This window comes from Abramis brama (assembly GCF_963993115.1).
Source record: "Abramis brama genome assembly, chromosome: 1".
In the NCBI taxonomy this organism is placed as follows: Eukaryota; Metazoa; Chordata; class Actinopteri; order Cypriniformes; family Leuciscidae; genus Abramis; species Abramis brama.
This window is the reverse complement of record NC_139963.1, coordinates 13,442,763-13,455,967: the sequence shown is the minus strand read 5'-3', so window position 1 is coordinate 13,455,967 and position 13,205 is coordinate 13,442,763. Positions and strand designations below refer to the sequence as shown.

The 13,205-nt window shown below is 37.9% G+C and overlaps 2 protein-coding genes across 2 annotated transcripts in view; one reads left to right on the top strand and one right to left on the bottom strand.

The window, feature by feature from the left end:
- Positions 1-395: 395 nt before the first annotated feature.
- The window catches only part of recql5 (RecQ helicase-like 5), a 28,823-nt gene continuing 16,013 nt past the window's right edge, over positions 396-13,205 (top strand). The window contains exons 1-7 of the mRNA XM_084118754.1: positions 396-567; positions 687-808; positions 1,685-2,200; positions 3,840-3,936; positions 4,078-4,189; positions 5,280-5,442; positions 5,531-5,613. Of these exons, the coding sequence (XP_083974880.1) occupies positions 474-567; positions 687-808; positions 1,685-2,200; positions 3,840-3,936; positions 4,078-4,189; positions 5,280-5,442; positions 5,531-5,613 (1,187 nt within the window). The 5' untranslated portion in view covers positions 396-473. The remainder of the gene's footprint in view (positions 568-686; positions 809-1,684; positions 2,201-3,839; positions 3,937-4,077; positions 4,190-5,279; positions 5,443-5,530; positions 5,614-13,205) is intronic.
- smim5 (small integral membrane protein 5) overlaps positions 5,640-13,205 on the bottom strand; it is an 8,375-nt gene continuing 809 nt past the window's right edge. Inside the window, exons 2-3 of the mRNA XM_084119233.1 lie at positions 8,453-8,576; positions 5,640-6,647 (exon numbers count right to left, since the gene is read on the bottom strand). Of these exons, the coding sequence (XP_083975359.1) occupies positions 6,556-6,647; positions 8,453-8,570 (210 nt within the window). The 5' untranslated portion in view covers positions 8,571-8,576 and the 3' untranslated portion in view covers positions 5,640-6,555. The remainder of the gene's footprint in view (positions 6,648-8,452; positions 8,577-13,205) is intronic.

Below are 13,205 nucleotides of genomic sequence, written 5' to 3'. Positions count from 1 at the left end.
TTATGAAGTGTATTACTGATGTAATATATTATTATATTAGAATATATTATTCTTTATATTTTCAAATACTGTTAAACCATTTAATATATTGATCATTCATATATAGGGAAATTATCTACCTTTGTGTTCAGCAGAAGAAATAAATTCAAGTAAATTTGAGTAAACGATGACAGAACTTTCATTTTTTTAAGTGAACAATTCCATTAATTTCTAAATATAGTTAGGGGGCATCATCAAAAAACTATTTATTATTTGTTTTCATATACAAAAAAGCATTTCAAAATACTCGTTGAACAAAAAAACAATAACTGAAAATGCGATTTATGATGGTAGGCTATGCGGGAAAAAAAAATACAAGACGAAACTCAAACGAACGCAGTATATTTGCATCATTTAGTGACGTCATCTGTGCGCGACCCAGAGCTCAATGAAGCAAAGTTGAGTGAATTGTTGAGCTTGTTGATGTAGTTATTATGAGTGCCATTCACCGGGCGCTAAAGAAGCACTTCGGATTCGACAGTTTTCGCTCTCAGCAGCAGGAAGATGCCGTGAAAGCAGTGCTGAAGGGTGACAATGACACATTTACACTGGGTTATTATGGGATAAAAGGCAGGAGCTCGCTGAATGCTAGTGTTGTTATTGTTGTCCTGATTTTGTGTGTGTGTGTGTGTGCGCGCGTCTCGCAGGTGACAGGGATGTGTTTGTATGTATGCCCACTGGAGCTGGCAAGTCTCTGGTCTATCAGCTCCCAGGTCTTATGTCCAGCGGCATCACTCTGGTTATTTCTCCTCTCATCGCGCTCATACAGGTGAAAACTCATCAAAACTATCCACACACATATAAGCCACATCTGTCAGCATGGATAAGCTGCAGGCACACAATAGCCTTTGAGCAGGGAGCTGCTTCTTCATAAGCAAACTATGGTTTGCATTAGTGTTATTGGCCAGACAATATTTTACAGTTTTGAGACAATTAGCATCAGCTGATACACCGTGATATAAAGTAATAATTATCAAAAAAGTAAATTCCGGCTGCATCCAAAATCGCATACTTCCCTACCGTATAGTAGACGAAAAACAGTATGTGACAAAAGTAGTACATCCTAATTCACAGTACTCATAAAAGAGGCGAAAAGCCCCCGGATGATCTACTTCTTCAGGTGAGATTCTGAAGTGTTTATACGATTGACTCTTTACTGTCCCATAAGGCCACGAGAGAGGATTTGTGAATGGCAGTGAAGCGACGTAACTGACGCTGGCAGGTCACATGATCATGACAACATGACAACATGGCGAATATAGTACATCAAGATTACATAAAAAAAAAGCTAAGTTTGGTGTAAGCGTTACTGAAGTGGAGATTTCTGGCTCAATGTAGGAGGAAAAACTCATTTTAAGAAAACGATCTTTTAAGATATACACTGTAATTGAAATCTACAGACACAAATAGATAAAGTGCTCTAAAAGATGCAGGTAAAGGTGTATTTAGGATGTTTTCTGTCCACTAGTCTGAAAAAACACTTTATGAAAAGCCAAAAAGCTCAACATTGACAGATGCATGAGAAAACACTGTTTTTGTCTGTAGTGTCCAGCCTTAAGCTATATATCAGTCAATCACTAGTTTACAAGAGTGAGAAATGATCTTTTTAAGCGTGTGTGGATTCATCATGTTTGTGCCGCTCCAGGATCAAGTGGAGCACCTGAAAGCTCTCAATGTTCCCGCACGATCCATCAACTCCAAACTTCCCTCGGCTGAGCGGGGGCAGATCCTGGCGGATCTGGAGAGCGAGAGTCCTCGGCTCAAGCTGCTCTACATCACTCCCGAGATGGTGGCGTCTCCTTCCTTCCAGCCCTGCTTGAGCTCGCTGTGCTCGCGGGGTCTCCTGGCGTATCTGGCGGTGGATGAAGCTCACTGCGTCTCCCAGTGGGGGCATGACTTCCGACCGGACTATCTGAAGCTGGGCGACCTGCGCTCCCGTCTGCGGGACGTTCCCTGCGTAGCGCTCACAGCCACGGCGCCCAAGAGAGTGCAGGAAGACATCGAGCGCTCGCTCAAACTGCGCTCGCCACTCCTCTTTGCCACGCCTGTTTTCCGGAAGAACTTGAAGTATGACGTGATATTCCGGGATCTGCTGCCGAACCCTTACGTCCACTTGCTTGCGTTTGCTAAAGAGGCGCTGGGCGGAAGTACTGCTGAAAAGGTCAGTCACTATTTATGTGTTACTCGCCCTCATGTTGTTCTCAACCGGTACGACTTTCTCTCATCTGCTGAACACAGAAGTTTAGCACAACAATGAAGCTTCATTTTATCCATTCAATAAAAGTGGAAAGAATTATACAAATAAAATGTATGATTGCACACTAGTTAATGACATGATGCTGAAATTAAGTTCATACAACATCTAAAAGTTGAATAGAATTTTGACCCATACATTGTATTGTTGGCTATTGCCACAAATATACCCGTGCGACTTGTGACTGGTTTTGTGATCCAGGGTCACATATAAGAGGTCTTTGTATCATTAAAACATCCTGCAAGTTTCATACCTTCAAGTTTCTGACTCAATATAAACAAAGAATTTATGTAAGCAAGCTCCAAAAACAGCTTGTTTTGATATTGTGTGATCTGTGACGTCACATGGGCAAATACATTTGCATATGACCGCCTCCTGAGCAAGACATCGACCAATAGTTTACATCATCGCACCACAGGCCCCGCCCACTTTCGTTTAGTTGCTTAACGGCTGACATCTGGATCTGGGTGTCACGTCACATCAAAAGCAAATAGAGATCATTATAATCACTGATGCTGTCTACACTGATAGTTTATCTAACTGATAGATAGAGGCGCGTTCAACAGGACAAATGGACGAGTGAAAGAACGTTCGCTTTGATGCGTCCAGTTTAAACAGCATCTCGGAAACAAGTGGATGGTTTTAATGGTGTCCTGGATCGTGTCGAAAGATGATGTTGGTTTGGAGCATTTTGTTTTGTAAACGAGGCACAGTGCCGTAAGTAAATGATTTCATAATGCTTTGTCTGTAAATGACAAGTTTTATATGGATAATGTTTTAAAAACATATATAGTGAGTGGCTGTTGTTACTGTTTCCTATGCAATGACGTTAGCCAATCATAACAGTGGCTGTTTACTGAAAAGCCATGGACACTTTTTTAGTGTCATTGAGCCACAAATTGTAATATAGTTGTCAAAGTGTGTCATCAATGTCAAGGCACAAGATTCACTGATGTTTAAAGTCATAGATGTCAAACCTGGGTAGAAAATACATCTTGACGTGCTATAATTGGATGTACGTGAACTTAAGTGAGATTTGAAATATGAAGTGAAGGGGAAGCTCTTCAGGGAATAACAACTAGGCTATATTTCAAGTCTTGGAAGTATCTCAAGTCATGCAAATTTAAATTTAATTGTAACTCGACACCCTTGCCTCATTTAATATATGCGGTTCTATACAAATACATATGCAAATGAGCCCCGCCTCCACTCACTCACACCAGCTCAGAGATCCACTGGTTGACGATCACACGTTGACCTGATTGGTTACAAGGTTGGTTCACTGCAGTTTTAAGGAGAAAATACTCAGCAATGGTGTCGACTTATGAATTTGCACATGGTTTGTCTTAAAGCACATTAAAAACACCACATACACATATAAACAACATTAAAACTTGATTTTCACCACAGGGGGTGAGACATCTTTTCTGGATCTCAACAGTGTCAGTCACTTTTCATTTGCATTGTATGGAAAAGTGGACATTCTGTGAAACGTCTCCTTATATATATATAACTATATATAACCAAGATGATTTTTGGTTTGCAGGGATGTGGGATTGTTTACTGTCGAACCCGAGAGAGTTGTGAGGAAGTGGCTCATAAGTTGACTAAATTGGGAATTTCAGCCAAGCCCTACCATGCAGGTGATCCCGCTGCCTTTTCACGCTTTATAGACTATAATATTATAATGTCGCTGTGCATGTTTGCATGGGAAGCTCATTCTGGGTTCTCTCTCTCTCTCTCTATCTCTCTCTCTCTCTCTCTCTCTCGCTCTCTCTCTCCAGGGCTGAAGGCGGGCGATCGCACAGAGAATCAGGCTGACTGGATGGCTGATAAAGTGCCTGTCATTGTGGCCACCATCAGTTTTGGTATGGGAGTGGACAAGGCCAATGTCAGGTGAGTTTCTCATCGTAAGTGTGCACTAATGTCTGTAGAATCTATTTATGTTTTTGAAAGTAGTCTCTTCTGCTCACCAAAACTGCATTTATTTGATTAGAAACACAGTAAATCTGTACTACTGTGAAATATTATTACAATTTAAAATAGCTGTTTTCTATGTTAATATCTGTTCAAATGTAATTTATTCCTGTGATCAAAGCTGAATTTTCAGCATCATTACTCCAGTCTTCAGTGTCACACGATCCTTTAGAAATCATTTAAATATGATGATTTGATGCTCAAGAAACATTTATTATTATCATCAATGTTGAAAACTGTTTCATAGGTTTGTGAAAAACTGTGATACATTTTTTTTTTGCAGAATTCTTTGATGAATAGAAAGTTCAAAAGAATGGCATTTTTGTGTTTTTTTTAAAGTAAACTTAAAAGTATGTTATAGAAGTTTAAGTTTATGAAAAATGCACAAAAATACTATTTTCAATTTTTACATGAAATGTATTGTTTTCAAAACATATTTTTACTCTATAAATCCATAAATCTAAACAAGTTGTTTCAAAAATGAGCTTTTAGTCAGAATTTGTTAAATGAAGTTGTTGTTTTTTTTAAAAGTGAACTTAAAAAAATGTTATAGAAATGTATTTATTGCTAGGAAAAAATAAATATATTATTTTCCAAATCATGTTTTACTCTTAAATTGTGAGAAAATCAGAGCCATAAATCTAGTTGTGTTCCAAGTTTGAGTTTGATATCTCAATAAATGAGCTTTCAGTCAGATTTTGTTTAGGCCGCAGTACCAAACGTTTCCACTAAATTAAATTTGTCTTCCATTCATTTCCTATGCCGTCATTTTTGATCACGAAGAGCACAAGTGTGACTATTTTTTTCAAGACCATTAAACCTTTTCGAATCATGTCCATGATTATTTTTGTGTTCACATAGCAAGTGCCAAAACCTTTACCAAGTTTCGTACCATTCTGAGGAAGTAAAAAAAAAAAAGACGTTCTGATGAATCTGTAGACATTTCAGACTTCTCGCATCTGTGCTTTACCGTGTTTGATGTTGCGTGTAAGTGTCCGTATGTTTTCAGGTTTGTCGTTCACTGGAATGTGGCGAAATCTTTGGCCAGTTACTATCAGGAGTCGGGACGAGCCGGCCGTGACGGACTGCCGTCGTCCTGCAGGATTTACTACTCTCCCAAAGACAGAGACCAGCTCGGCTTCCTCATCCGCAAGGAAATCACGCGCAAACAGGTCGGGAACAACATCCGGTCTGGATGTCTTCATACTTCTGAGCAGTCACAGGTAGACATTCCTTGTGTGTTTTGTGTTTTGAATTCAGGAGAAGCGAGGATCACAGAAAGAGCAGGACAAGGCGCCCATTCTGGACTTCGAGGCAATGGTAGCTTTTTGTGAGCAAGAAGGGTGAGTTTAAACACAGACAACTGATATCCTGGATCGAAGGTACAATATATGTTTAATAAAACAGAATGGTATGTTTTCAAAAACAAAACATGCATGAATATTTTTATCACTTTATATCCATAAAATGCATTTGATTTGAATCAAAATAAAAATACACAAGTTTTTTTTTTTTTTTTTTAAGCATATTTGATTATTTCCAGTCTAAGCTCCATTTTCCTCTGTATAGCACATGATCTTAATACAACGTGATAGTAGTATTATTTTTCTTTTTTGTAATATCAGATACAATCTTTCACAAGTTTGGGGTCTGTAAGGTTTTTTCATATTTTGAAAGAAGTCTCTTCTGCTCACCAAGGCTGCGTTTATTAGGAAACAGCAAAATTGTGGAATATTATTGCAATTTAAAATGGCTGTTTTCTATATGAATATATTGTAAAATGTGATTTATTCCTGTGAATTTTCAACACCATTACTCCAGTCTTCAGTGTCACATGATCCTTCAGAAATCAATGATTTGCTGCTCAAAAAACAATCTTACACTTGTGAAAGGTATTGCACCTTGAAATCTGCCCTACGCTTTCCCTCTTGTTTCTTCGTCTCTGCTCCGTTACGGCAGTGGTGTGAGCGTCCAGCAGAGGGCAGCCACTGGTTTCACAGTGGTTCACCGTTCAGATAATGACAGAGGTTGGGAATTTAGTGTTTATTTGTGACTTCCATAATTAAGGGGGACCATAATCCTCAGCCAGATGCTTGTTTCTGCATCTGAAGATCTGCTTCGTGACTGTAGCTGATGCGTGTTGTGTGTTCATGCAGCTTTACAGTGGCTGAATTTTATCGCTGTAATGTGTGATATCGCAGCGGTCACAAACAAAACTGTCAAACTCCACCAGATTTTATTTTGGCCCATTGTGGTCTGTTTTGTATCTTCTCGCTGCCCGTGTTTCAGACGGCAGAGACTTTGTTCCTGGACCCGCCAGTGCAGCAGCCGCAGCAGCCGTAAACGCATCCGGTCACGATCAGAACGATGAATGTCACTGGAAGAAGAAGAAAACATGGAGACTTAGTCACACGTCGTAATCAAAACGGCTTTTCACACTATGCTTAACCCCGGGTTATCGTCACTCTAAACCCTGCTTTAAACCCTGCTTTTAACCCTGAGCGTTTCACACTTGTAATTTAGAATAGGGTTAGCACCGTTTTTTTTACCCAGGGTTATGAAACCCTGCTCTGGGATGTTAACCCCGCATTGCGGTGCCAAACTAGCCTGGAAATCCAGACCTAAATCTGAAAGATTAAGGGTCTGGCGTCGACTAATGAAAATCGGCCAGCTCGAGGGGCGGCACCAATTGGATAACACTACGACCAATCAGAACAATAAACCCCATACGCTTAGCTACCAGCGGAGCTAACTAGATTAGATTAGACTCTTGCCGTATCCGGTCGGCAAAACAGCAAAAACGCCCTTCTTGCAAAGGAAGGATTCGAGCGGCGTCTTCTGTTCCTGTTTTAGATAAAAAGCCAAGTCTAACTGGTTCATTGTAGTGGCCAAAGCCATTTCAAACAACTGGTGTTCATCCATAGCCATCTTGCAATGTTTACTAATGACTTCGACGTCACAGCGCTGTCGTCATCTCGCCTATATCAGATAACCCGATGTGATTGGTGCAGCTCAGATCGAGGGGAATATTTAATGAGCATCATTACTCGACACCAGAGTAACTCGCTGAGCAAATTCAACTTGTGCTCTCGCGAGAACTCAGGATTACCAGGGTAGTGCCAGACTTGTACAGTGTGAAATTATGCGGTGTTAGAACGTTACGACTAGATGCTTAGCAACCGACAACCAATAGCGTGCCTCATATTCACGTGCTTTGTACCATCATGGAAATATTGCGCGCTGTATAAACAGTAGCTTCAGTGTTTGAGGGGAAAAATGTCAAATGGTGATAGAAAACGTGACAACTGGTGTAAAGAGACTGTTTAATTTCTATAACCAATGATAGAGCCCTTATTTAAACAGGTCACGTGCTGCGTTCGTCCAATCAGTGACACTGATGCCGCAAATATGCAAATGAGGACATTCACCCAGGGTTTGGGAAAGGATTAACTGTTAACCTTGAGTAAAATATGAGCAATGTGAAACGTGAATCAAGATAACCTAGGATTCAGTTTACTCTGGGTTTAAAATAACCCAGGGTTAACTAGTTCAAGAGTGAAAAGCCCTAAAACTGTTTACTCAAACTAACTTAAAGTTGGCATGAAACAGAAGCTGTGACGGTCTTTTCTTCTCTGTTGTGACGTATGTCTGAGTGAAACGGCTTCTGGAACAAGAACAGATGTAGGGCGGGGCTTGAATTTGTCTGTGGGGAATTGATTGGATTGGTTTTAATGCACACCTTCCAGCCAATCAGAATCGAGCAATCAGACAGACCATGGTGATTTATAATAACAGAGCTTTTAAGGAATCTAAAGTGAGGTCATTGTATAGTAAAATTAAGTTCGATACTATGAAACTGCATCTTTGAGAACTTAACTTCCTTTGCAGTTAAAAAACCCCCCAGCATTTATGCAAACCAACCTTCAGAACGACTCTTTTCTGATTTCTGATGTGAGAAACCCTAACTTTAACAACTAACGTTACAGTCCCACAATTAGAGTCTAGTTAGAGTTTAAGTGCAGTGCGCTCACTAAAATAGCAGGATAAATATGGATGTGCGCTTGGTGGAGGCCTTTAATCACAGTAGAGCTTCTTATAGCCTCTCCGCCTCGCGTTCAGATAAATGTGGCCGCAGTGCAGAGACGTAATGACAGCCCAGTGTAGAGAGAAGACTGTGCTTACAGAAGAACAGCAGGATGATGACGAACGCCGTCTGTGTGAGCGGGTGCTCCTGGGGAAGAGCCTGCAGTTTGGTCCAGACGCTCTGGAGGATTCCCATCACGTCCTCTGAAGCGCCCATTCTGGCCTAAACACAAGCACAAAGACCACATCGTACACTATCGCAATTTTAACTGTACAAATGCGCCTGTAAAAATCTGTTAATTGGTTAAAGGCAAGTAAGGATCTAACCTTACATTTCCTGTAGTGTTACAGTAAAATAGTACAGTTAAAATATACAGTTTTTGTAAATATAAAAAGACAAACCTTATAATTTACAGTGGAAAGCTGTTGTGTGTGGTCTTGCTAATTCAGCTGAAAAGTGCTGTTGTTGTTGTTATTTTTTAAATAACAACAGTTTTAAACTGTAAGGCTGTTCTGTAAAGTTATTTACATTTATATTACATTTTTAAAATAATTATTTATAACAGTGTACAGTTTAAGAGTAAAAAAAGACCCTTCATACAGGTAAACTCAGTAATTATGTTGATTATTATATGATATGATATCACATATTTGATCTACAGCAGGGCGCCGGACCTCGAAATGACTTAAAATAAGACAAAACTAGCTTTAAAATAAGATTTAAAAAGTAAATATCAAAACATTCCTCATTTTAATTCCCCTCTCTCCCTCAACAACTTTTATTTATTTTTTTTATCTGAAAAACCTGGATATACTGTATGAGGAAGCCTGATTTTAAAAGTGATATCTGGCTTGGAAAAAGATAACTAATCTTAAATCTTAAAGTTCCATGGGCATTTTTATAATGAATATAAGTATTTCCTAATTATGCCAGGCTCTAAAATATTTGATCAGATTGCGAGTAAAAATATTTGTAATAATCCATATGTAAAATCATGGGTTAAAAAGAGTGGCATCCCTGAAGAACATTCAGATAACGCTATTAAAACTTGTGGAATCATGAAATTTAATTATTGTAATTGTGTTATGACTGTTTTAGGGCACGTTTGCACTGCAACAATGTACTAAAAAGGGAAACGTTTTTCCTTTCTGTTTTTAGCATACAGGCGACGGCACTGTCAAAATGATCCCCGTTCACACGTGTCCATGAAAACGAGTAAAACCGCTGTATTTTTCATGTCAGGCCAGTAGTTGGCGATGTCAGTTTGTAAAGAAACGCTACTCACATAAGTTATAGAGTGACACGTAATACATATGTGTTTTCACAGATACACATTTTAGTAGTTTACGCAGAGACGATAACAGTGTCGTTTTCAAACTTGCACTTCGAAACCCGTTTTCAAAAGTTTGCGTTTTCAGGCCCCAAAACTCGAACGGCCAAAACCGGATTATAAGTTTTCTGTTTTTAGTTGAAAATGGTGTCGTGTAAACGGCACCCAGTTCCTTGTCTAATTTACAGAAACTATGAGTGTCCGTAGATTAGATTAAAATACGTTTTTTGAACAAGTACATTTATTCCTGTGGACATTTGGAGTCAAAAAGACTCTGATCTATGGGAAAAATAGGTTGGACTCATGATTGTTGGCTGATAGATTAGCATTTCTCCGAGGCATCATGCAAACCCTGTATTGACAAATGGCTGCTTTAAGCACATTATTGTTTTTATAAGTTTGTCCTATTTGTGTTGGCAGTTATTAGTCAAATGAATGGCAGTAGTTCAGAACCGAGGCCTTGCAGAATGTTTCCTGTGGGTTTGCTGAAGAATGTAGAAACAACTGAACCTGCTAGTTGAGCTTGTCATTACATTTCTGCTGCGTCGTGGGTGTGTTTCCACATGAGAGACGCTGTTGGGTGTGCCGTCACTGTATGAAACTAACCCTGCTGATGAGAGAATCATTCCTTACTGTTATTCCCTCCTTTCAACACCGTTTCCTCGGTTAAGTTGAGTTTGGATTGTCCTGTATTGAATGTGTTGACTGTCTGGTCTCAAGAACGTTATTCTGTTCCTTCTAGAATTATACCTGAATCTAATTCTATACGACATCCCAGTCTGAGAATTAATTTTTATCTGAGAACTTGAAGTTGAGTTCCTGAAGAAAAAATAAATAAAATTGCCTCTAAACATTATATACACAGCAAAAACTCCAGTGTTAAATTAACTCTCCTGGTAGTTTATATGGCTCCAGACTCAAGAGTGTTAAAGTGTTAAAATATGAGTGTTAAATTAACACTCAAGAGTGTTAAAGTTAATGAGCTAATTAAGTGATTCATTGAGTGATGATTGAGCAATATTGAAGACACCTGATGTTAACAAGCAGAATCACTGAAGGAGAAAATCTATTTTTTAAGACACCGTTATGGTGATCAGTGTTTGCTTTAGTTGGGCTCTTGACCCTTAAATCATTAACTTTAGATTTAGTTTGGCTGTTGTATCTGTGTTATAACTCTCAGATGAACAGAGAAAAGTTGATCAGGTGGTGTTGGTTATGTTTTGACAATCATATATTTGACATATCATTTAACATACATCATTTTGACATGTATCATTTAACACTGGAGTTTTTGCTGTATATATATATATATATATATATATATATAAAAAAAATAAATAATAATAATAATAATAAAAATAATAATTCAACCCCCTAAAGTCAAGTTTTGTACCCTACCTCTCTAGTGATTTAATAACAGCATTATTGAATAATTATGACATAGCTGTATTATGAAAAACTCAAAAAATATTGGATTATTTGTTATCTGCGTCCAAAATTGCATACATCCCAACTATATAGTAGGCGAAACACAGTATGTGACAAGTATGTCCAAGTTCACCAAAAAAATATTTAAAAAAATGTCACTTTACTGTCCCATGAGGCCACTGGAGAGGATTTATTAATGGCAGTTAAGCAACCTAACTGACGGCTGTAGGTCACATGATAACGACAACATGGCCAATGGTCCAGATTACATTCATACTATAAAGAACATACTTTTTTAGCAGTCGTGAAGTAATTACTTATTCAAATTTGTTATACAGTATATGCATTTTTGTAAACTCTGTATCTTAAGAAAAGCTTGTAAACAATAATTCACCATCTCATAACCTATTCATATTCACCAAAAGACAATTGCACAACCAAATGTATATGCATAAAGATGAAGAAACACAAAACACTTTTCATAAATACTTTTATAATTAACGGTTTCACACATTTCTGGATGGTTTTACCTTAAAAGTCTTACATGCAGTTTTATGAAATTTAAGGCCGTACAAAGTCTTGAATATATGAAGTTGAACATCAAAACGTCTTAATTATTTAAATGTTGGGACATATAACAGCAGTCGCGATATGTGATGAATATGGAGCTTGGAAAGGATTTAATTGTGAGCGCTGTGCTTTTCAAAGTTAAAACACGGAGAGGATTCAGAACGGTTCACAATCAAATACATTTATGATGTATTATTGATTAGTGTATTACAAAATTGACGTTCTGACACGGAAATATCAGTCATGTGATTTGTGCATATATGATGAGTTTTGTGTGGAAGGTTTTATATTCTGCATTTCTAAAGGGAACTGCCTTCAAAAACGTTCCTCCGTACAATGTGTAACAACGTTGTTTATAAATGCAACCGCTATATTTCTGGGGCCGGTTTCACACAGCTATTTTAGACCGGTCTATAGTGTTAGACAAGTCTAAAATGTGTTCATAGACTAGAATAATGCAAGTTAGACTGTTTCACAAAAATAAAGACTGACTTAATTTAGACCAAAAACATTAGACACCTTTTTGTTTTGAAAAGTGTCTTATTTTTTACCCAGAATGCATTGCAGTGTAGTCCTACTTAAGAGAGTCAGAGTCTTAAGTGCTTTGTGCAATGGTCTGATTTTGATGTCTATCTGAAGTCTGACTATCTATTATATCTAAGCCATAGTCAAAGTCTATCTTTGTGAAACCGGCCCCTGCAGTTTCAGAAACGCCATCTACTGGCATAAAAGTGAATTCAAGTCATTTTACACTGCTTACATGTAGTGTTGTAAATGTTAACCGATTAGCTGGTGGCTGAGAACCAGAATCCATGTTTATAGGCAATTGTTTTCATAATAAAATGTAATTTTGCACATGTTAAGTTATGCTTCTTGAGTCAAAGCATATTTTTATGGGTTGGACTGAAAACTCGCATCTGATTGGCTAAAGAGAGTGTCCGTTTAATAACATGCATAACATACGAAACATCAGGAATGTGCAAAAACATTAAATCTAATATTGTGACTGATGTTTTGCATTTGTGAGTTTTAATTCGGTGTGCAAATCATATTTTGTGAATATTAGAGTATGAGTTTGTGAATAAGCTTCTGCAATTGTCAATCATATTTTGTGATGCGTTAAATTTGACTTGTCTTCATCATTTCTGCTCTGTGTCTTTGGAATCAGATGGTGATGTTTTGTTGATATTTTTTGTCGTTTCCCCTCGAGTTCACATTAGGTTCACATAATTAATTATTAATTAATATTTCACAAGCACAAAGTGTCACAGTACGTTTTGACAATATATCAAATGCAATCATTTTAGGGTTATAAACTAGCATTCATCGTTTTAGGAAATGTTTTGCTTGGAATTTGTAAGAGAAAAACAGTAAAATCTCTCCACACAGTTCAACGAAGATTTTTTATTTATGTGCTCCTATATAACAATGCATAGTTATATAACAGCAATATTTTGGCAACATTTTACAATAGTGCTTTTAACATTAGTAAACTACATTAACCACCTAACAATGAGAAATAC